The 25,182-nt window shown below is 36.0% G+C and overlaps 1 protein-coding gene across 1 annotated transcript in view; it reads right to left on the bottom strand.

Moving 5' to 3' along the window:
* Positions 1-7,412: 7,412 nt before the first annotated feature.
* VEPH1 (ventricular zone expressed PH domain containing 1) overlaps positions 7,413-25,182 on the bottom strand; it is a gene marked incomplete at its 5' end in the record, with an annotated part of 113,425 nt that continues 95,655 nt past the window's right edge. Inside the window, 3 exons of the mRNA XM_083364603.1 lie at positions 7,413-9,038; positions 12,560-12,696; positions 21,903-22,020. Coding sequence (XP_083220729.1) covers positions 8,802-9,038; positions 12,560-12,696; positions 21,903-22,020 — 492 coding nt within the window. The 3' untranslated portion in view covers positions 7,413-8,801. The remainder of the gene's footprint in view (positions 9,039-12,559; positions 12,697-21,902; positions 22,021-25,182) is intronic.

Raw genomic sequence — 25,182 nt, 5'->3', positions numbered from 1 at the left:
TTGAAATATTCAGTTTTGAATGCAAATCTAAGAAGCCAATTCTTCAGACAATGTTATTTTCTGTTCTATATTTCCTGTAATCAGTGTTTTTGGAAGGTTGACCAAACAGATGAGAAAAAGAACTAGCTAATGGTGAGGGTATTGAGTTAGAACTGAGAAACCTAGATGCACTTTGGATGATTGCTGATCAGGCAAAAGTCTACATCCCAGTATGCATTACAGAAATATTATTGTGGGAATGAAATTAAGAAGAGATAGGCTGGCTTGCCTTGGGCTCCTTATTTGTTTGTTTATTATGGACATTTATATAGTCTCCCATCTTAATCAAATAACTTTGGGTAGCTATCAAGCATAAAATCAGGAACATATTTATGAAAACAATAGAAAAACTGTTAAATAGGAGTGAGGAAAGGGTTGTACCTTGAAGCAACCCAACAATCATATACAATCCTACTAATGCTGACTTGAAGGAGCTCCTAAAAATGTGGTCCCCAAGTTCCAACCCCTGGAGCTGGTACAGAAGGCTACCATTGTTGATGATGTTGAAAGCCACTGAGAAATCAAGGGAAAGGGTGTCCTTTTGACAGTCTTTGCATATAGTATCAGGTCTTGAATGGACAGCTTTAAGGCCTTGGTGCATATTGATGGATTCAGTCAGTTCTGTTTCTTAGAGGAACTGCCATAAGAAGTAAGATTTTGTTCAGTGTATTTGAAGATCAAATGCTTCAGAAGTCTGACAGAAAAGTTAATAGCCTTGATTTTCTTTTGACTTACCACAGATTTTGTTCTGGGAAACCTGTAGGCATTTTATAGATGTCTGCAAATTCATTTTTTTGTTGTGAGGGAAGGGGGACAGTTGATAGAGGGGTTGCTGCCACAAACTGATGTTTTTTTAAAGAAATATTTCACACTTTAAATGAACAATAATCCTATTTTAATATTTTACATTATTTTAATGTATTTTAATATTTATTAAATATTTTAATAAATAAATAAATAAAAATATTTATTAAATATTTTAATATTTTACATTAAAATAATTACATCTGTAATTTTGGTGAAAGTTAAACTACATTATTCTTTTCAATTGTAAGTTGTGCAAGCTAGCTGAGGAATGCTTTCCTGGAATAGAAGAACATTGCTTTTGTATAGCTGAAAAAACAGGGGGTCCGATCCCAGACTACGAAGTGGTTGTTAGCATCAGTGTGAGTTAGGAGGGGACCAATGATGGAAGAAGAAAAAAGAAATGTCAACATATAACATAAGTCTTCATGAAAACTGTTCCAGTCCAGTAAACCTGGAGACTGTACTTTCTCACAGCCTTGTCCATTCCATATCCAGGAACTGGTCTTCTGCTTGGGAGGTGAACACAATAAATTTAAAATGTGGAACATTTAATATGCATTCCTCCTTGTCCTCACAATTTGCCAGTGTGACCTTTATTTTAATCATTCTTTTTCTCCAAATAATTCTTACAAAAAGATATTGGGCTTCCAGCAAGGCTAATCAAGGGATTAATGGCTAAGGGATTAATGGCTATTCCTTCTCTGGCAGAAAAGAAAGGCCATTCTTCCTAGCTACTTACAAAAGGTCTAGTTCTATGACCCTGATCCTGTGAGGTCAAAACTGGAATGTTTATGGCACTGCCTTAGCCTAGGTTGAAACCATGAATCTGAAAATAATTACAGAGTGGCAGATGTTAGGGCCACAGAAATGAAGAACGTAAATTCCTAGAGTGAACTGGCCATGCCAGAATCCAGTTCAATTAATTATCTTTTCTTACTTAAAAATATATACATAATTACACTTATTACTTTTATTTTGAAATGCATCACTCTTTTGTATGATAAATTATCTTTATTCCTATATAGTATATAACCCAGTTTAAATAGATTAGCCTCCACCCATTATCCAAAACGTTAATTAAGTCCAAGGCTCTAAAATTATAAATCTGTCAATGAAGGAGAATATTTATAGTCCAGGATTGAAATGAGGGATCCTTGGTACTCTCTGAGCTTGATGGTTTTCTTGCAGACATTTCATTACTCAAACAAGGTAACATCATCAGTGCTAGTAAGGAGTGAGATTTGTTCTCATTTATATTCTAATGGCTCACCCTCAGTATTGTGGAGGTAACTTTAGGGGCTCTTCGATTGTGCTGTTCACCATTGGCTTTTTTTGACAGTTCCTTGATTGAGTTATTGTTTATTTGATTGTTGGTCTGATGTTAATCTTGGCATTAATCTATGTTCATCGGTGTGCTGATTGCTGGTGGGCATGTGTTTTGGTCTTTTTGTTTCCTGTTTGACTTGATTCTCTCTTGCACAGTTTGTCAATGTTGTTTATGTCTATAAGTCTATTGATGGCTAATTTGTCAGAGTGCCAGGCTTCTAGAAATTCCCTAGCTGCATTTTTGGACTTGGTTTGGTCTAGGCTGGTTACAGTTTCCTAGTTGAAACTATGGTTAAATCTGTCCACATGGTGTGAAATTAAAGCATTTTCATCATGTCTTCTGACTATTAATTGGTGTTCATAGATTCGTTCTGCCAGTCTTTTGCCTGTTTGTTCCACGTAGTGGCTGTTGCAGTCATTACACTTATGTTGTAATGATTCTGATTCTGTTTTTTTCTGTGGCTGCTGGGACTTTTGGTTTAGTTAGAATATTTTGAAGGGCTTTAGTTGGCTTGTGTGCTATAACGATTCCATGTTGTAGTAGTCTGTTGATGATTTCTGAGATGTTCCTAATGTATGGCAGTGTTATTCTTTTTAGGGTTTGTGCTGGTTGTGCTGTATCGGGTTGAGTGCCCAGACACTTTTTGATAAAATTGCATGGATATCCATTTTGTTGGAAGATGTTGTATAGATGCCCTGTTTCCTTCTTCGGCTGTCCATGATTGCTGTAGTGTGTTTGTGCTTGTTGAAGAAATGTTCTTAGGCAGTTTCTTTTATGAGATACTGGTTGTTGCTACACCAAAGCAACATCTACTACATCATCCACACTACATTGCTATATTCACCACTAAAGCAGGAAGAAAGAAGTACTCAATAATACACCAGGATATACAGCAGGAAAATTAAGAAGGCTAAAACTTAGATGAATGAAGGCTTCTAGGAAAGCAAACAATAAGGACAAAAGGGTTGTTTGGATATGTCTGGAACTAGAGGAAAGTCAAGGAAGTGGTTGGTCCATTAGTTGGAAAACATGGAAAGATTGTAAAGATTAACAGGGAGAAAACTGAACTACTTAATTTCTATTTTCTACCTGCTGTTTCTCAAAAGGAAAAAGTATTCGGACAGATCAGAAGCAAAACTGTGAGGAACAGAAAAAATTGCAGATCAAAATAGTAAGGAATTGGTAAGAGAAACCTTGGTTGTCTGAAAGGATTTAATCTTCTGGGCCAAATGGATTACATTCCAGGATTTTAAAAGAAATGGTCAATGTCTTCTTAGAGCCAGTGGCTGAAATGTGTAAGAAATCCTGTAGTACAGCAGAAATGCCAAAAGAGAGTCAACGTTGTACTGCTTTTGACGATGTAGCTAGATCAGTGGACAAAGGAAACGTAGATGTAGCAGACTGATTTCAGAAAGGCATTCACAGCGTCCTTTCTGATAAACTAGGACAATATGTGATTGAGGGTCCCATCCCAGAGATTCCCAGTTAGCTAAACAGTATTAGCCAACACATCGGTCCCTTCCACCCCAGTGATTCTGATTCAAGAAGTAATAAAGTTAATTCCTTTTCTTTGGAAGCAATAACAGCAGAGGGGGGGGGGGGGAAACATAGCAAGCCTTTAGTTGATAGAAGCCACCAATTTTCAGAAAAGACCATTAGCTCCACTATGGGCTTGTATCATTTACCAGTACTATCTCCAGAACTTTCTATGTAATTATAGGGCAATGTATTTTCAGATTTTAATATTATGTTATGAATTTGTTTTATACCAGATCAGATCTCTGTCTGATCTATTTAAGTTCTGTTCGGTGTTAATAATTCTTAGTCAGAAGCTTCCCATTATCTGCTTTACATTCCAGTGGTTGAAGAAATTGAGCACTGAACCTGGGTGCAGGTATGCAAACCATACACGTTGCCAAGGAATTATAGTGGTAAGTAGATTCAGGTTGATCCCATCTAACATCCTTTTGGGCAAATGTTTAGAAGTGAACTGGGTCGTCTAATGCTCTCCTGCTGAATAAAATAAGTGATTGGCATTATATAAACCTTTTTGACTGCATAGCACAACGGACATACAATTTTAAACACAATTGTGTTCATTAGAGCAAAAAAAAAAAAGGAATGCTGTGGGTTGGCAATATCATCCAGATCTTTGGTAAAAAAGAATGAAGGTTTTATTCCAGGCTAAACACTTATGGAAGCAACCAAAGTAAGCGAATACATCCTGCATTACAACAACCATATGAGCTCCACAGCTTTTAGCTAAATGGAGACATTACTCTGAGTGTCATAGTGAAAAACAAAACCTAAAGTTTATTTGGCAGCTGAAGAGAAAGAAAACTTGCAGCGGTGGGATAGAGATATTTTTGACTCCTTCCCCTGTATTCTGATTGATGGCGTTTGCTTTGCTTAAGTTTTTCTAGAAGGGCAACTAGAAAGCTGATGGCAGTGAGGTTCCTTTTATAGTATTCCAAACTATAATCATCTACAGGGGGACCAAATTTAGGCTGAATTTATGCAATTATGTTTGGCTCCAACCCAGAGGTGTCTTCAGTTTCACAGTATATATTCCACATTGTTTCAATAGTCCTTAAAGTGAAAGGGTGGATCTAAGATGACTGGTGATAATTTAAGTAAAATAATGTCTTAAGCTATATGATTTCAGACACATTCTAGTGTAGCAAAAGAAAACAATGATTGTATTACACAGGTTAAAATATTGCCATATAGGAAATAAAATGGTGTCTTGCAATACTGTTGAGGTAATCCTCAGTTCTTAGACTACTACAAAGGATCCTTTTCTTTATATGGAAGAAGTCATGCCTGCCTCAACTCTATATGCAAATGAACTTGAATTTAAAGTGCTCAATTTATGTGATAATTCTCTCTTATCATTTAGAGAGAAGAATTAATCTGAATTGGAAATCCACAATATCAGACAAGGTCAGTGGTATGTAGCTTCAGATCTGAAGACGTTTATATACTTAACAGAAAATGTGCCACTTATTGTTGATGCAAACTAAACTTAACACACTTAGAATTAATCATATACTGTAGATCTTTCCATACATTCATTAAAAGCAGGAGCCTATTTTTCTTTCTAGATTCTTTTTGTTCTGTCAAACTATCATATAGGTCTAGGGTGCTCAAGACTGTGTTTAAGCTTGTAGGGCATTTTAAAATACTTCCCTAAATTAAGGAATGCCACCAATAAAGTATAAGCTACCTTATAATTCTAGGCTCTTTAGGTTCTTCTGTAATACTTTATTTCTATTCAGATCCTGGTCTAATTTTTCCCCAACCATATCTCCAAATGTATATTAGCAATGATAATGAGCATTTGTAATCACAGATGTGTGATCAGGCATGTCCAACTGCTGGCCCATGGGCTGGATGTGTCACGCTGAAACTGCGCCCATCCCATTGCCGGCAATGGGGAAAAAGTCACGATATGTCGCACGATGTCATGTGATGTCATGAGTTTGACATGCCTGGTCTAGATTGTCATCATAAGATTATCTATCACTCTTATCTATCAATCACCATCAACCTGTCTGGGATATTTTTCTTGGTGGGTTTTAGTAGGCCTTTTCTGGCCTAGTTGTGTAACTCCTGTTAGATAGCAATGGGCAATTACTCTAAATACAGTTTGTGACACTAAGGCAAGTATTCAAATATTAATCCATTCTGAATTTTTTTCATAAAAGCTAAAAATTTTCTTAGTTTTCATTTTGACAATAGTTAAATGTCCATATAGTATTGTTTGGCAACATGGAAATGATGACTTTTCTAGAATAATTGTAAACATTGCAACAAACACAAACACACACACACACACACACACACACACACCTTTTATGCAACTATGTACAAAAATATTTGATTTAAAATTTACCATGTATGCAACTTTTCAGCCAGGTAGCTGAAGACTTTAGCAGATATTTCATGAAGGACATGACAATCAGCAATGAATTAAATTTTGGCTGGTCACACCATTTCACTTTGGCATATTTTATTGTTTTATCTCAGTCTTCAAAAATTGAAACTGTTCATTGGGGAACTGGATTATAGGGTGTCTGGTTGTACCCCTCCTCCAAGGTTCACTTTTACTACTCACTTTACTCTGAAATGAAAGCTTTGTAAAAGCAAATAGAACAATCTCAGTTTGATATACTATAAATGCTCAAGTATTTCAAATTTGTGGATTGATATACAGGCCATGCTATACAATGCTGTTGTATGCTGTTTTTTTTTACCTTTATGGCAATAGAAAATTCAAAAGTTGTTCAGATTCTCAACAGTGACCTTAGGGGCATTTCAAATTAGCAATCATGACCATAACTATAATTTAACATATATTTTTTTCCTTTTTCCTATGGCTCAAAAATGTAAGGTGCTAGGCAAAGGTTACTATTTCTGTCACTAGAATTGCAGTTAATGTTGAATTCTATCTACTGAGGCCAACTGTAACCAAAGGATATGATGAAGAGACTTTCACTTCATCTAAGAAAATTTCAGATTTATTTCTAGGCATCCAGAGCTCCTGAGATAACCTGGGTCTTGTTAGAGTTGATGTGGTTATTTGTCATATTTTGTCCCACCCCACCCTAGGTTCCATCATTTTTGCCACTGTTAGCATATTTCTTTTGTTGTCTGACAGTTCTCCCCAAATCTCAGATTATGTGGGAGCACTTCAGAAGAAGTTTTGTTCTAAGTCACACACCATGTGACATGATTTAGCATGGCTTCCTGTTCCAATTATGTTGTAAAGACAGGGAATAAGATATACTATTTATCTGAGGTAGATCCTACCCACCTTTCTGAAAGTGGAAGCCAAGTCTATAATTTGAGATACTTTAAGGCATGTGTTTATATTTTATGTTTGGGTCCTAGTCACAAGAATTGTGTCAAAAGAAATATTCATAGGTTCTGCAATAGATAGGCTATGTTCTTTATAATTCCTGAGGAGATATGTCAAAGCACAGAGGGTATGAAAATCTTCAGCAAAATAAATGTTGAACAAAGAGAGGCTTCAATCTCACTCGCCTTGGTGAAGAGTAAACTCTTCCGGGTCCTTCAAAACACCAGTAAAATGGATAAAAATGTAAAGATTTTGTTTCAATTTTGGTTTCCCAAAAGCTATTGCTCTGGAATTGTTAATACTGCTGTTTTGAAGGATCAACAATAACTTCTGAATACTATATTAATTTTCATTTGCATGCATGATCACTCACCTGATTTTGATTTTTTTTAAAGGGGAGTTAAAACAGGTTTTTTTTAAAAAAAGCATATTAAGTTACAAAGGCATATTAAGTCTGTTTTATGTTCCCATCTAGATAAATGATGGTAAGGAAGCTATAGAGATAAGAGAAAGAAGACCATCTCAAAAGTTCAAGCAATCTAATTTGTTAGATCATACATTTTAATAAATACACCTTAAGGGGATTGATAATGAGCATTTATATAACCTAATATGATCAGAACATTAGCTTGATTGAAATAAATGTTTCTCTGGACTGTGAAGAGTTTCTCCAGAAAAGGCCATTGGTGTATGAGCCTATATTATCAATGCTTTTTCTTCCACTGTTATCATCTGGTTTCCTTATCTGCCAGAGGAACTTACTCCAGACATAACATTTCTGATATCACGCAGACTAACAAAAAACCTGAATTCATAATTCATAAAGTCAAAGCTGATAAGATTTGAAAGTATGTTTAAGTATGAACATGAGGCTGTACATTCATTACTGATGGCAGCAATTTTTTTCAAGTTCTGCTTCCCTGAAGAAATGGTTGATTTGCAACTAGACAACTAAAATATAGCACACAGATTTCTACGGGAGCAGATTCAAGAAACCATATGCTTCAGTTGTCACGTATGAATTACACAGATTCAAATGGATTCATATAATCTTTGCTAACTGGCAGGATGAATAGCAAAAAGTATAAAATAGTCAACTTTGATTTCTTTCATAATGTAAAACAAATTAAATATCTTTTCCTCTGTTGCTCAGGTATTCATGACTAGCATTAAATCACTGAATTTAAAAGCTACATACTATAGCCTATAATCTCAGAGTGGGAAGATATTTTTAGATTTTGTCCCATCCAATGGTGGCCAGCCAATTGCCTTGGTTCGGGGTACAATGCAAGTAATATACAATGGCAGGCTTGGATGCTCAAAAAATGACAGTCAGGACAAATTAGAACAGCAGTTATATCTGCAATTCATGTGTGAGACCCCCCAAAAGTGTGGCATGTATTAAAAATACAGCCAAGATGAGCTGAAAGCAAACTGCTAATCAGACATAAGTTGCTTCTCAATAACTGCAATTATTTAAATACTTATGTGTGGATCCTCCTTCTCTTCAACAGGGCCCGGCCCTTGAACTGGTACTTCTGGTTGTGATGGTCTTAGCTCTATGAACATCCAGAACTAGTCTATGTGATATCCAAAGAGCATGAAGATGGAATATTGTGGGGAAAAATCTCAGTGGTATCATTTCTCACTGCAAAATACATTACAACGCCTGCAAAATATCTTTTCCAATTCAGATATCAAGATGCTCCACATAGCTAGCAATGATTGAAAAAGATCTTCTAGAAAACATAAGCGAATCTATAGTTTTTACAAATACGTGGTTGCTTCTCTGCTTTCTCTTTCTTTAGCTTGTGCCACTGCCACATTAATGCACTGTAGCCACTCCTCAGCATTCTTTTCATCTTGGGCCTTGAAGACATACGTTTTATTGTCCGTGAAGATTTCAAAGGCCCGAGGAAGACTGCGATCTCGGCGCTTCTTGGCTACCACTTTGACACTCTGGACTTTACTCAGTTCAATGGGACAATCATCTGGATCATCTTTCTGAAAGAGCGATGGAGAAGGAAACAGAGCTTTATATCTCTTCAGAAAAATGCACATATACAGTAGTTATTGTTAATTCTTTTGCTCAGTCTAAATGCTTTCATCCCAGGTTCACACAGGCAACAAACTAGTTCAATAGCCACTCACGCTCCCAGATGTCCACAGCAAAAGGTTATGCTAAAATAATGATTCATGTGCAGTGTTGCCATGACTGAAATTCCACCGAAGTGCACTTACTTCCTATACATTCTAGTATTTGCATCATGACATCATGATACACAATGAATCATTTGTCCCCCTCATCCTGTCCTCACTATCTGCAGACATCTATGCTCTCAAGTGAATCCAAGATATTTATGTGAAAAAGATAAAGCAATGTCAGTATTCATATTAAACATTAGTTAACATTAGTTTCTGGTAATACTATTTAAACTTCTACATGAGCAAGAACAAAGAAAGACCAATGTATTATGGTACTGAGACTGTTGTGAATATCCAGTTGAGGTCAACCTTCATCCCTGGAATTTAAATGAGCTGACTTAGAGGTGGTCATTGCTTATCTCTGAAAGTAAAAATGCTATCTGCTATCTTTGAGTTACTAGAATAAAAAGTGCAGTTTTCATCTAATGAATAAATAAAATAGTGGTACTACAATATAGGCTCAATTTACTATGTATGGAAAAATCTCAAACACTTAATTTGTTTCACTGGAACTGATTTCTTTTTTAGGAATTAGTGCTTACTAAGATATCAATATGTATGATTTTTTTCCTCTTTCAGTATTAATGCATGTTACAATAATCTTCTAAATGAAGCCAGAGATGTAGGATTTGGCCAATTTTCCCACTAGGTTTTAAGTACTTTTAATGCATGTGAAAGATGCCCATCTGATAATCTTGAACTAAGAAGTGTTCTGTTTGTTCTCATAGTCAGTCTGGCACAGAAACATATTTAGCTGGCTCTGATTCCAGCCACCTGTAATGGTCTCATTGTTATTTAACTCTGTTAAAATAAACAGTAATAGCAATAACAATAGTACTTAGACTTACATACCATTTCATAGTGCTTTGCAGCACCCTCTAAGCAGTTTACAGAATCAGCCTAGTACTTAACAATCTGGGACCTCATTTTACCAAACTCGGAAGGATGGAAGGCTGAGTCAACCTTGAGCCAGTCAGGATCAAGCTCCAGACTCTGGGCAGAGTCAGCCTGCAATACTGCATTCTAACCACTGTGCCATCAGTGCTCCATATTCTACCAAATAAATATTGGTAGAGAGGCGAGCAGAGGGAAAAACTGAGATCCTTTGTTAATTTACCAATGCCTTAGTGCTCCACACAATGAATTTTATGTAAGATGGGCATGCTAGTTCTTCTTCCTCTATGGCTGCTCCTGCTATTTTACTAATAGTTCATACACTAATCCAGCCAACTCTCCTTGTCAGTCATGTTTGCTAGTGCACAAACACATTAGCTGTGTCAAAAGCTGCAATTTCAGAGAAAACAGAGACATCACCCATGTCTTTTAGATGTGCCTGGTGTCTCATTAGCTTTTTCACTAGAGCATCACTGACAAGATTTCATTACACTGGTAACATCTCTTCCTTTAGCCAGTGGTTGTATAAAAGAAATGGAGAAGAGAGAGGGAGGGAGGGTGGGAACACAACTGGCAGTGTTCCATGTTCCAATTTAGACAAAATATACAGAAGTCACCCACTCTGATTTCTGTACCTACTGTTGGCCTCCTTCTCCAGCCACCACCACAGGTCATCTGCTTCTCTGACCCTTGCCTACTCTTCTTTTCCCAATACAGCCATAGAAGATTAAAGTTAAACTACTAGTGGGATATCTCTTTCCTCACTTGCCATCCTCTAGCTGTAGCTCATTTCCCTCAGTCTTTTATGCCAATTCATTCAGAAGACTCCCAGCAACTTACAATAGTGTACACACCAATCAGGTTAAGTAATATAAGCCAATGAAATGTCAACTGTTCCTATTCCATCACACCAATGGTCCAGGAGTTAGTTCAACCTTTCCTTCCACCCCAAAAACCTGTTAAAAAAGTCAGGTCTTCAAGGCTCTTTAAAAATTTGGAGCAATTCTTCTATCTTGGGATTTCTATTCCAGAATAGGGAACCCATCACCGAGAAGACTCAGCATCAGGGTCAATGAAGATGATATTTTTTCAGTGGTAAGACTCTATTTTGCCTTCCTGATCTAACTGAATGGGCAGATTCTGCCCAGTATCAGTGATATTGGAGATGTCCAGACTTTATGACATGTAGGGCCTAAAATGTAACTAAGGCACATTAAATTGCAACCAGATCCTAACTGGCAGCCAATGGAGCTCCCAAAATAGAGGGAAAAGCTAGGCATGCCCTTAAAAACATGCACTGTCACATGCTTAAGCAGCTGCTTTACAGAAGGTGAGAGCAAATGATAATCCAAGTTTTATGAGAGAGGCTACTTAGGAATATAGCTACTGTTCATTCTGCAGAAGCCAATATATTAGAGGAAGTAGCTTCTGCATATAGCATCATAGTGCAGAGCTCTGTCCATTGAGGACTATTGACTCTTTTTTAAATTAAATGTATGGATGCCATTACAAAAATGGCTGCTGCCGAGTGCACACATTCACAAAATGATTGCCACAGTGGACGTGTCCCAGTCTCTCAAATGTATAGAAAAACTGAACAAGAGAGGCTGAAAGGCAAAACATTTGATCCAAAACTAAAATATAAGACCAAAGAGTGTCTTAAACTTTAAAAGACAAAGCTGCTTTTTCTGAAACCACACTTTTAAACCCCAATAGAATCATAATACATGAAAAAGCAGATTAATGAAGTCTCTTCATGTTACCTGAATCGAAAACCATAGAAGCAACTGTTAAAATGGTATATTTTATAATTTATAAATAAATTAACTATAATACATAGTACAGATCCAGAAGATGTTAATACACACATTTGGGAACAAGGTAATTTTTATGGCCTTAATATTCTAAACTCAAATTCATCTTTTTGATTAGGTAGTACCAGCTGAATATATGTCAGTACGCTACATATACCTTCTAACTGGCAAGCGACTTGCAAGCTAAACTCTTAAAAATCTATCTTGGCTAGAAAAAAATGAGCACTGTACACTTGGATTAAGATTGGGTTGCTCGTAGTATTTTGCCCTAAATGTGCCAAAACGGAACAGTTTTGCCCTTACCGTGCATGGCAGAGCTACTTCTAAGACTGGTAACCCAGATTATCCTTACTCTTTTAAAAAATGGTTCTGGAAAACAAAGCAGTGTAAATTTTTAAGGGCCAATTCTATGCATAGCTGTAAAACAATACTGATGGATGGGTGGATTTCACTTCGGAATATTCTTATATCTTAAATTTGTAGTTCATGCTACAAATTTGTAGTTCATGCTTATATCTTAAATTTGTAGTTCATGCTAAAAATCATCACAATTTTTCAGAGTTGGAAAGTGCAGGAAATTTTTAAAAAGCATTTTTTCCCTCTTCAACTTACAGATTTTCCCTTGTGAAAGAGAAGTTGATTGCCAGCAAGTGTAAAATAGCGAGTCTTCCATCGTTTAATGAATTTCCATCGAATTTGCTTTTCTTTCAACTTGCCTTCAATCAGTGGCTGGCCATCTTGATTCACAACTGTGGATATTTAAAAATATTACTGAATGTCCTATTTCAGAAATACGTTGTTTCCCCCTACAAAGGCATCTTTGTAATCCAGACTCAATTTCCCCTTAATAATAATAGCAATAATCACAAAGAAATTGTTCTTCTAAAAAAAAGAAAAAGAAAAAAAGTCAAGTCAGGAGTATGTTTTCATCATTTTTTTATAAAGTTTATGACAACTCTGGACATAAGCTGTAATAAATTCCTCTTCTGTTTACATTTACTGATTGCCATTCATCTCTCAATAAGGGAATAGAGAAGAAATACTGGGAATTGGTTTGGACATGTAGATATGTACATTTGCTTAATTTACTCTAGTATTTCTGAGTTTTTATATTTAAAGGAAATAATTCTAAGAAATGGGTAAAATTCCTACTTTTATTTTCTTTACTTTGGCAAACACTGATTGTTTCCAGCCAATCTTGTGCAGGAACAGATAGAGAGGAAGGTTTTGCAGCAGGACATACTGTTGAATTTAGTGAGAGCTTTGAAAAGAGATTCATTGTAATGAGGTCCAAGTGCATTTTCTTGGGTAATACTATTTTTCTGAGAATGTTAGTATGTCACAAAGAACCAGAGTTCTATTTTTTTTAAATTTCAGGGTACATAGTTAGATAAATGCAAGGATGGGTAGTGATGCTGTCTTCAAAAGTTAGATGCGATGCCAGAAAATATGTGGGATTAATTAAAGTAGAAAGTTTAAAGGTCAAAAGGTACTAGTATTCTAAATATTTCTTTTTGAAGGAATTCTTATTTTCTTTGCAATTAAGCTGTCTAAACATGTAGGGTTTTGTACAGTAACCTTGTAACCTCTCTGTTGGGGTACTTCATTTCTTAAATGAAAACAGTCTTTTTTTATAGGGTTTCAGACACCAGGTGAAGCCTTTAGTTCAGAGCTGTAAGCTATAATCTTCCTGTCTGAATATTAAAGTTACTGGCACTACATGTTATTACACAGATAAAAGCAAAAACGATGTCCAGATATGTTCATTTAACAAAGTAATATATTGCTGATAGGGATGCATAAGCTTCTGATTATGCAAACCAAAGTCACATACCTTAAACACAATATGTAAAAACAAACCAACTTAACAATGTCACTCATTCTGAATTATCATGACAGTGAGCCCTAACAAGGCATCAAGACATTTTAACTATGTCAGAATTTATTATTTATTTGGTGGCCAGGGCAATTTTTGTCACTTGGAAAATTACATACAGTAATGTCAAATAAGTGCATAGTTATATCTATTAGACATATCCTTATCAAACTGCAATTAAATTTAGAAACTGTAATATCAGATAAACAAAAAAATCACTTCATTCTGGAACATCATCCTGTAATTTTCTTGGCAAATGAAAATTGTACTTGGCACAAATATAGTAGTACTTTACTACTTCCAATAGTTTGCTAGGATGTTTTTAAAAATTTCCCAGCCTAACAGATAGTTCTAAGATTTCCTAGTAGTGTCTTAATCCAAATAATAAACAGATTTAATTATGTTTAGCTTCTAAGTACAGAGAAGGCTGGCCAGGTTACATCCAGAAGTGCTGTTGTCAATGCTTGCTTTGGGATGTTTTTCAACTTCCTGATCTAGTTTAGAGTACAGGGATGTTCTGATGGCCTCCATCCAGGTCCACCACGGCTTAGCTGGATCAAGAACAGCCAGGCTTCCCACCCATTGTTTGCTCAAGGAAGAAGGAGTCTTCATTTAATGTAGATTCTGGAGCAGCAGTCTTTACAAGTGCCAACATCTGACCTTGGAGATGACATGGGCATGTTCTGTCATAAGATTTGGCCAATTCTTTCGTTTTTTAAAATTTAATTTTGGAGATTCCATCTACCAGTGCTGTAGCCAGTTTAATGCCTATAATTACTGTGTTCCCAACCCTGGAATAATTTCTGGTTACATTTATTTCATGCCGGTGGAAGATTTCCTTCTAGGCCAATTATAATTTAGAGGATATTTTAATTGAAACTGTAACAAAAAGCAAGGGTGTCCACAAGCTGTATGTGATCAAAAAAGTCAATATGTGATTGTAATTGTGCAATTGATGCCCCATTTCCAAGATGCCCATAAGAAAGGAGTGGGGCATCAACTCTTCAGTCACAGTTGCCATGTTGATCTTTTAAAAATTCCTTTCTCTTCTTGGATATCCTTGAGCAGAAAGGAAGAATTAACCACACTTATGAACTGGAATTCTCACTGTAGTGGCCCTTTTAGTAGCCGTTATTTAGGAAAATGTACAGGTGGTCCAGTTCACTTGGTAACCATTTGAAACTTCAACGGCATTAAAAAATGACATGACCAAGTCCACAAATCTTAAAGTTGCCAAGGTTGAGGATCCCTGCTCTACAACAAGTCCCGAAGAGGTCCAGATTTACTTTTGCTTTATCATCACTTCAATTGGTTTTCAAAGTGCTTGGTGCCTTTATATATATATAATGTTCCCTAAACTCATGTTTATGTGGAAAGGATTAAAGAGAGTAAATGTTTAAATATTTGTCTAACTTGACAGTAAACATTTCCCCTCATATATTACTTTTGGGGGAATCCTTGTGCAATATCAGAAATGTCAACAAAAACTGAGATGAATACAGTGACTTTTCATGTACCACACCCTTGCCAAAGGTCCTTCATTCGTCAAGATTTGGATATATAAAGCACAGAAAATTAAGAATCTTGTGAGGAAAAGCTGACATGGCAGAATGTACTATACTATTTCAGACTGCAAATGAATGCACATTTGAGAAATTTTAAATGTTCTTCAACTAAAATCTATACAAACTGAAACAAGCATATGAGGAAAGAAATTTCCAGCTCTTCAACATTTCTATTTGCAAGGATTTTTAAAATTATGAAATGCTTTCAGAAATTACATCTGTAATCTTAGAAGGTGTCCTGATCAGTCACACCAGCCTAAAGTCTCCACAATAATATAATGGTGTCTTTTAAACTCAGCAATCGTGGAGAAATCTGGCTTAAAGGCCAACAAAATTGGTTTTAACTACATACACACAAATGGGTATAAATCTGGCCTAAAGTTGACTTGCTCTCTACAAACACAGATCTGAAACAACAGACAGAATATAATGCATTATCTTCTAGTTTTAGCGATTACTCTAGGCCAGCCTGGAATTATTTAATAACAATAAATTTAAAATGTGCATAACATTTTCCAAGCTAGTGTTTAAAAAAAATGACACAAATTGCTAGCGATATTGAAATATTCAGAACTTTTACAAAGTATTTATACTTTTAAATGGATAGAGTAGAAGTGAGATTCTCTTATAGGATTGATTCCCAGATATTATTATGAGCTGCAAGAACCATTGTATTTGTAATAGGTTTATCAGACCTACTAAAACAAAGTCCAGATGATCAGAGTTGTTGAGAATTTTAATTCTTTTAGTTGAGATCTGATAGCCCTAATTTGTACAGGAAGAAAATTATAGAGAATGGGGAATATCTTTCTGACCATCTTAAAATACCTTTTCTATCTTCTCCAAAAATGCAGGAGACATTAAGCAAGGAGCCCAGCATCTCAAAAGGTGCCTAAAGAAATGATCAAGGAAACAGAATGTCCTGAAACATTTTTTAATCAACTCTGTAATTCTTGACACCATTCCCATAAAGCCTCCAGCTTCACAATTTCACTGAACCAATTCTTTCCCTTTAAACTTTTGTAAATTAGATAGAATAGCATCAGTGGATTTATTGGAAGGTGGAACTAGCATTAATGAAAGCAATATCAGTTCTTGGCTGCCTGTGCTTTGATCCCATGACAGATATAACCATAAGGCTATTTCAGAAAATAGACTTGCAGGAAACTCTATCGTGACTCATGCATTGCTGTCTACACAATAAATGGATGAAAGATAGAAAAGAAATCCATTATCCTAGCAAATATGTTCTGCAGTTATTATAGCAATTGTTGACTCTGCTCTCTTGGACCCATCATTCCTTTCTTCAGGCCTAATTGTAAGATAAAGATAAAATCTCCTTTAACTTCATCCTGGCTCTTGTACTGTAGCTATGTCCATGTAGTTTTCTTGGCAACAATATAAAAAGAGCTTCCTTTTGTTGCCTTCTGGTGTTTTTTTATTATTAGTATTCCCCACAGCATGTTATAGCCATAACATTTCTGTATGGTCTTCCATCCAAACACTAACTCTCTCCAACTTTCCTTGCTTCTTGAAATTAATCAGTGCTGTCACATCATTGCATGTGCTTGATTTGAACCTAATACAAATTAAAGCATTTTGCATGATGAGATTGTAGAATCCTTGGTGCTCTCTGAGCATGGTGATTTATTTGCTGATGTTTCCTTACCTGACTAACTTAGAGAGCACTAAAGATTCTACAGTTCAACACTGAGCTACATACAGTATATTCTCTTCTAATGATAAGATTACCTATGAAGGGATTTAAGAAAAAGTGGTGTTTAAAATATTATAAATCATGGGTGGGCAGCCCACTGTTCAAAGCTTATTGTAGTCCTGGAAACCATATTTTATAGTAAAAAAAATAGTAAAATTTTCTTTGAATAAGCCTTGGCTCTTGCTTACTACCCAAACATATCCATGTAGGGTTCTTAGCAAAAATAGGGAAGCACTTTGCCATGGCCTTCATCCAGGATGACCTGTTTCACTTCTCAATCTAATGCATGACCTTGATGTTTCTGGTGGATTCCCCTCTTGGTCGAAACCTGCTTAGACTTTTTTTGAAGTCTCTCCTGTTGCCCCCTAACCCAACTTTGGATTGAAGTATATAATTAATTTAGGTCACTATTTTTTTACCTATTTACAGTATGTTTACTAAGCCATTATATATTGAGGGATCCTTGGTGGTCCCTGAGCTTGGTTGCTTTCTTGTAGATGTTTCATTACCCAAACTAGGCAACATCATTGCTAGTCTAACAGTGATGATGTTACCTAGTTTGGGTAATGAAATGTCTGCAAGAAAACAACACGAAGGACCCCTCATTTCAACCATGAGTTACATATATTCTCCTTCATTAGTACCACCATATATTTATCTATCTATCTATCTATCTATCTATCTATCTATCTATCTATCTATCTATCTATCTATCTATCTATCTATCTATTTATTTTATTGAATTTGTATACCGCCCTATTCCCGTAGGACTCAGGGTGGTTTACAGGTTTATAGGTTTATAGGTTTAAGTAAAGAAAATGCTGAAATGTAAATTGTTGCAAGCTTCAGACAGAAATTACATTAGCATGACCTCTAAGAATATTCCATGATCAACCATAGAGTCTTTTCATAGTGTTCATTAGAAAGCCCTAATTAATTTTTAAGTGGTTATAGGGATGATGGAAAATGTAGGAATGGGAGGAAAATCAGAGAAGACCATCATCTAGTTAATTCTTATAAACAGTGGGAAATCTGTTTTTTCTGATTGAGGAGAAGGATGTGAAAGGAATATGAATGGAATGTGTATATAGTGCATAAATGAGTAAGTATGGTATGAATGATTCTATATGGTATGAATGAAATTGTATGTGTAAACGGCATTCGTGTATGTCCAAATTCTGTTTTCAGGGTATCTCACGATTAAACTGATGAAATAGGATGTCAGATTCTAGTGGTGTGTGTGTGTGTGTGTGTGTGTGTGTGTGTGTTTTAAAAAAGCTTTCTTTAAATAGATATCAAAAGAAACTGTCACCAAAAAATGGAATCTCACGTTCTCTCCTCCCCATCCCTGCTCTAATGTCCATAGCAAAAGATACATAACTAAATAGATAAGCTATTTTTAAACAGATATTACATGGCATTTTTGTACTCATGAGAATGAGCTATATCGTATAAACAAATAAAAGATATGCTGGTGGTGTAAGTTGAATAATAAACTATTAGCTGAAGATCAAAGTCCTATCAGGCCCTTCCAGATGTCCTGGCTAAGAATAATGGGAGCTATAGTGCAACATATAAAGAAAGAGCCATGCTGACAAATATACATGGTCTCTAAAATATATTTTAAGAGTGAGGATTGTAGTGGTCTGAAAAATAATATGCTCTCTATATGGCAGATGACTATTTAGAAAATTAATCTATTTTATTTTGGCTATGACAGCAGGAAATGAGCAAAGAAAGCCCCTGATATGGTCTGTTTTTTATGTCAAACATTTGATTCAGTATGTTCTACATTAGAGTGTTTGGTGTTCTCTCTATCTCTCTTTGGTTACTTTTAAATAACACAGAGAGACAGGAATTGATAAAACTATACATTCAGATCTCTTAAATGCCTTTTTAGTTGAATTTTGTTCCTAAGGACTACCAAAAGCAGCCAACACATGCCCTTTGGGAAATTCATGATGTTGAGATTCTAGTAACTTATTGAGAATCCAGATCTGCAAAAACAATATTCAGACTTTTATATATAATCAATATATTAAGATATTTAAACTGCAGAAAAAGAATATGTTGCTTATCAGTGACCATCCTTCTCCATTCATTTGTGCTTGCCTCCACGTGGGCATTCCTGTACCTTCATAATCCCATCAGACTATCTAGGGCTGAATAATGTTGGGAAAGATAGGGGAAATCACCTTTTTATGGGCATACACTCACGAAACAAAAATATCCCAAGAATAATTACCTGCACAGGGATGATTTTCTGATTACATTTAAAGAACCACAGCGACAGATAAGCAGTTGATCAATTACCCACAGAAGAGAATATTTGTAGCTCAGGATTAAACTGTGGGGTCTTTGGTGCTCTCTGATTTTGATCGTTTTCTTGCAGAAGTTTCAGTTACCAAACTAGATAACATCATCAGTGCTAAAAGGGAGTGGGGTTTGCCCTGTCACTGTTGGTGGAAGTATTTTTGGAAGTTCCTTGATTCCAAACACACTCCCTTCTAGCATTGTTGATGTTACTGAGTTTGGTTATGAAATGTCTACAAGAAAACCTCAAGGTGAGAGAGCACCAAAGCCCTTATAGTTAATATTCCCTATGAGCATGTACAAAGCATAAGAAGTTGCTTCCATGGGCTGCCAAAAGCGATGAGCTATAGAACATTTCAAAAATGCCAGTGTGGTTCAATGAAATATAAATTTGTAATGCAGAGAAACATAAAGGAACATAAATAAAATTGGTCCTTGCTATGAATATTGCAGATAGTTATGTGAACAAGCTTTTCACTGATCAATGAGGCAGAACTTAATTAAGCATGTAGGACCAATAAATACAAGCCTTCCACTGCTCTCTCTATATGTATTTCTAGCTATTACGTCTACTCTGGGTAAAATAACAGCAGCAGAATAAAATATAAAGGGATAAAAACAAAATCTGGAAGCATACATAAATTTAGAATTGGGATATACCATGTAGAATTGTAGGGAAGAGGGAAGAGAAATAGAGGAAACAGACTGAAAGGTAAGTTGATTGTGCAAACTCCTAGGAGCTTTTAGTATGGATCTTGGAGAAAGGGTATTAGGATCAAGATATACCATAATATTAAAATGTCTGAACTTGTATTATATAAGGAAGTTCCAGAATAAAATAACATCACTACTTTTACTTTAAATACATCTTATTAATACCAATAACGTATTCTTCTGGTTGGTGTGGTTATGATTTCAGTTTTAATTCACTTTGCTTAGCCATTGCAAAAAGAAAACAAAACACTTTAACCAAATAATAATTCAGTCTAGATCATATCCTTGAACAGATGTGCTACTGAGGAAAGTGAATACATTTGCCTTTGAAAATGTCATAGAATTAATTCTGAAGCAAAAATGAGCCAGTTGAAATGCAATAAAAAGCACTTCATGGATTCAAAGCTGTATGATGTTAGTGGATTTTTAAAAAAGGTTTTTCATCTCTGCATAATAGTCAACAGTCAGCATTATAAAGTTATCCAAACTCCTTAACAGCCAGTTGTTTCTATCCTGCTGAATAATTTCAATGGTTTCACATCTTCAGATGGCAAGTCATTTTAACTGGCATCTGTTTTATTTCTCATAACTCCATCTGTCCAAAACAGTGAAATGTTTCCAGCACAAACATATTGGCCCCAAAGAATAATTAGTACAATTCCATTCTGCTGAGGTCTATTCAGAAGAAAAAGAAATTGACAAGGAAATAGAGCCCATCATCTACCAATAGCTTAAAAAGCCTACAGAACAAAAAGAATTATTCCTGCTTTGCTCTGCAAAATCTTATGAAGTTTATGTAAACAATATGCTAAAGCAACTATCAATGTTAAAAAAAGTAAAGTAACAGCATCAAGAATGTTAAAATAAATACATTTTACCTGTTTATTTAAAGGACAGTACCATGGGCATTTATTGCATTTTCTCCAGCATGGTGGAATTGCCTCAGCCATTAAATTTGTCAAATATGGAATCTCAAATTTTAGATTTGATGTTTGGATTTGCTCATTATCTCTCACACTATTTCAATCCTGAAATCTCATGTTAATATTCAATACACAATTCTATTATATTGTGTATTGAATACTATGACAGAACTTCTCTCTATTTACTGTAATAATATTCTCCATTCTAATTTATTCTTGAGAAACCTTCTGAATGTGGTTTTGAAAAGGCTATGGGAGGATAAGAAAGACAGCTGGCCTCTCTGATTCTGCTTATAGAAGCTCTTCTGTCATTAAGAAAAGTGAAGAGAAGTGAATTGGATAGAATACCAAATAACCAACCATCTCTAATTCTATTCAGTCAGCAATGCTGAAACATCCTAATTTATATGTTTCATTTACTCAACTAAATAACCTACGATTTCTTGAATTTTAAAATAACAAAACTCATCAATAATTGAATTCTGTCCTATGGGAATGGCCACACTTCACTATTGAAATCACAGGTAAAAGTGCAACCTCAAAAGTGATCTGGCAGAATATTAAGAGACTGTGCAAAAATATTTGATTTTAGATGTCATTTCTACCTTAATTTGCTCTCGTTCTTCCTTTTTTTTCTGATGATGATAATGACCTAACTTTGTTTAGGTAAAGTTACAGCCAAATTTTCCAAGCAAGGCAAAGGTAAACCTTAATTTCTATGCCAAGCAGGTTCTCAGAGTTAATAACATGATTGCATAATTCAGATATTTTATGCAGAACACCATTTATTAGATTCTGAATCTGTATTATTTGTATCACTCGGTTCTTCTGAAGAAAAGTCTCTTACCTGTTGCCTTTTCAGGATTGTTACACATGAAACATTGCCAAGCCCTCACTTCTTCATTGTAACTGAATAAATCAAAGAACCTTACTTCTTCCAGATGTAACTGTATGTGGTCCAGATCCTAAGCAAGTTAAAAAAGGAATATAAGGAAAGTAAGAATGGATTTGACTATCATGCAACTGATTGCCTGCAAAAGTAAAGCAATAAAGTTAAATCCCTTATAAGCATTGGAATGTGAACTAAACATTTATAAGCACCGGATTCTTCCCTTCATCATTATATGATGGTAAAACTCTTCTGGATGATGTTTTGCAAACATCTTTAGTTTTAACTAACGAATTAAATATACAATAATAAACTTTTATATTGAGATATAATATAATCTATGAACTACCAGTAGCTGAGAATTTTGGCAGGTATTTTCTACTGTTTCAGGCAGGAGTCTTTTTGTCCCAGACTCTATTTGCAATTTTTCAGGTTGTACGTATGTACCCATTTGTACATTGGAAGTAAGGTCCTCCCCATGAGTTAACACTCTAGGGAGGTTTGTGTCCAACAAGGCATTATCTGGGCCTTTGTGATCTTTTTTTATAATTCACCCTTTCTGTTGCATTTTCATAATGGACTTATTGGCAAGTGATATTTCTATTTCAGAGGAGTGTACATGCATGATAGGGAGTAAAGGAAATATCATCCAGTATTCCAAAACACCAGAGAACAGGACAAGAAACAATGGATGGAAACTAATCAAGGAGAGAAGCAACCTGGAATTAAGGAGAAACTGCTTAACAGTAAGAACAATTAACCAGTAGAAGAGCTTGCCTTCAGAAGTTGTGGGTGCTTCATCACTGGAGGTTTTTAAGAAAAGACTGCACAGCCATTTGCATGAAATGGTATAAGGTTTCCTGCTTGAATGGGTGATTGGAGTAGAAGACCTCCAAGGTCCCTTCCAATTCAATTCAATTCATTCCATTCCATTCCATTCCATTCCATTCCATTCCATTCCATTCCATTCCATTCCATTCCATTCCACTCCACTCCATTCCACTCTACTCTACTCTACTCTACTCTACTCTACTCTACTCTACTCTACTCTACTCTATTCTATTCTATTCTATTCTATTCTATTCTTGTTCTGTGAATTTGTAGGTAAGGTAGGAAGTTCTGTGATCAGAGATGTCTGCAAAATTGAAGGCTTTCATCAAAAGGATAGAAGCAGCATCAAGCCCTTGATGAGCAAGTTCTGCCCTTTTTGTATTTGTGTGATTACAACCTGGGTGCAAATGACTTTCCTTATTTGCTTCCCTGGGGCCATCATACTCTATTCCCACATATCTTCTCTTGAGTTATGATTTCCTATTTGTTTCCCACATTCTATGCATATTTAGTGGGATGTGGCATGAACATGTAACTATGCAGATATCATGGCTTCCCTGGGCTCCTAAGTAGCAAACAGTATCTCCATGGTGTAGTCTTTGATAGCTAGTATCTGTTGGGCACAGCTGGGCTTCAGGATTTAGTGACTGTGGTCTAGATAACAGATTTTCTGATATTTGCTGGCAGCTGTGGCTGGCATCCTATTTTACCCCTGAGGATGCAGACACAGTTGCTGGCAAAACATCAGGAAATCTGTCTAGACCACAATCACTAAACCCTGAAGCCCAACACTGCCCAAAGGCTTCCATACTTAAAAAAAACTTGGCAAAGAGTGATCTCTTTTTTCTAACCAATGTGATACTGAAACCATCATGAAGCTACAGAGTGATAGGCAAAATGATGGCAAGCTGTGTTAGATTCGTCACATATCCAAAGTGACATGAAATCAGAGCACTTATTTTTAAGTGATTATGGCACAAGGTACTCAGTTTAGCCAAAGTAAATAATAATGAAAAGAAAACAAGCAGCCTTCTCCCAGCAAACTTTTCTTAGAGAGATTCTTCTTGGGCATTAGTCTAAGACAGGGGTGTCAAACTCAATTTCATTGAGGGCCACATCAGCATTGTGGTTGCCCTCAGGGGGCCGGGTGGGTGTGGCCTGGGTGGGCATGGCCTACTGGGTGGGCATGGCCTACTGGGTGGGCGTGGCCTACTGGGTGGGCGTGGCTAAAGTGCATATGGACTACTGGGCAGGCATGGCCAGCTCTACATCGTTCGCATCAAGGGTGCCTATGGGGGTCTGGGCAGGAGTGGGACAGATCTGAGGGTCTCTGGCAGGAGGAGGATCTCTGGGCCAGGACCAAGGCAGTGGGGGCCGTTCCCTCACTGTTTCCAGGATGGCTTCGCGGGCCACATGAAACCACTTCGCGGGCCGGATCTGGCCCCTGGGCCTTGTGTTTGACATGTCTGGTCTAAGATATTAATTACAGAGAAACTCTCACAAAAACCTAGACTAGACAAATTTGTTCCATTAATAGATTAAGAAGCTAAATAATATTATGACATCATCTCTGAATTCTGTGTCTGTACTGCAGCTTTTATACATATTAACTGCTTTCTAATTCATTTCTAATTAAAGATAAAACATAAACCACCTGCAAATTATTGAGAACTATTGTAGAAGTTTTTAAAAATGGAGATGAAAAATCATGTTCTCGTCATGACATTGGAATCTGGATTTAAATGGTTTTTAATGGTAATACCCTACTGGAGTGATCACAGTTCAGGGACTAGATTGTGGCAATCAACACTAGAAATAAGGCTCAGTACATCCATAGATTTTTTTTTCTCTTTACGGTCCAGCCATTATCTTGTTGGAGTAAAGGCTGCTGTTCCAGTCTTGATAACAGCAATAGGAACTGTAAAGAAAGAATGACTTTCAACTATCCTATCCAGAAATCCGGTTCCCAGATCATTTATGTTTCTTTGTATCCACTGCACAGATCTACAGTTCTTTCTCTATTAGCATGAAGAAGATTCTGTCCTCTTCCAAGCAGAAAAAGCCTTAAAACTCTGCATAATTTCAACTTTAATTAGCCCTCTTTGCCATGATTCTATGAAGAAGATCTCACCCTTCCACATCACATGTTTTCTTGTGCATACAGATATTGTCCTTCATTTGACAACATCTTCTACAGATCCTGGAAGCAAAGTAGGTGTCCAGCCCTGTTTTCTAATAAAGACATCATTATATTTTTGAAGAAATCTCCTATTTTCTTGTTCACACAGGATTTTTCTTTCTTTTTGTTTTGCATGTCTTTTTAAGATGTCCTATAATGAACTGTGGAGCTGTTCTACTAAAATTTTTTCCCTGCTGAATGATAAATGTGAATGATAAAAGTAACTGC

This window comes from Vipera ursinii (genome assembly GCF_947247035.1).
Source record: "Vipera ursinii genome assembly, chromosome: 5".
Classification (NCBI taxonomy): domain Eukaryota; kingdom Metazoa; phylum Chordata; class Lepidosauria; order Squamata; family Viperidae; genus Vipera; species Vipera ursinii.
The sequence above is the reverse complement of the archived record's forward strand: the minus strand, read 5'-3'. Positions and strand labels throughout refer to the sequence as shown.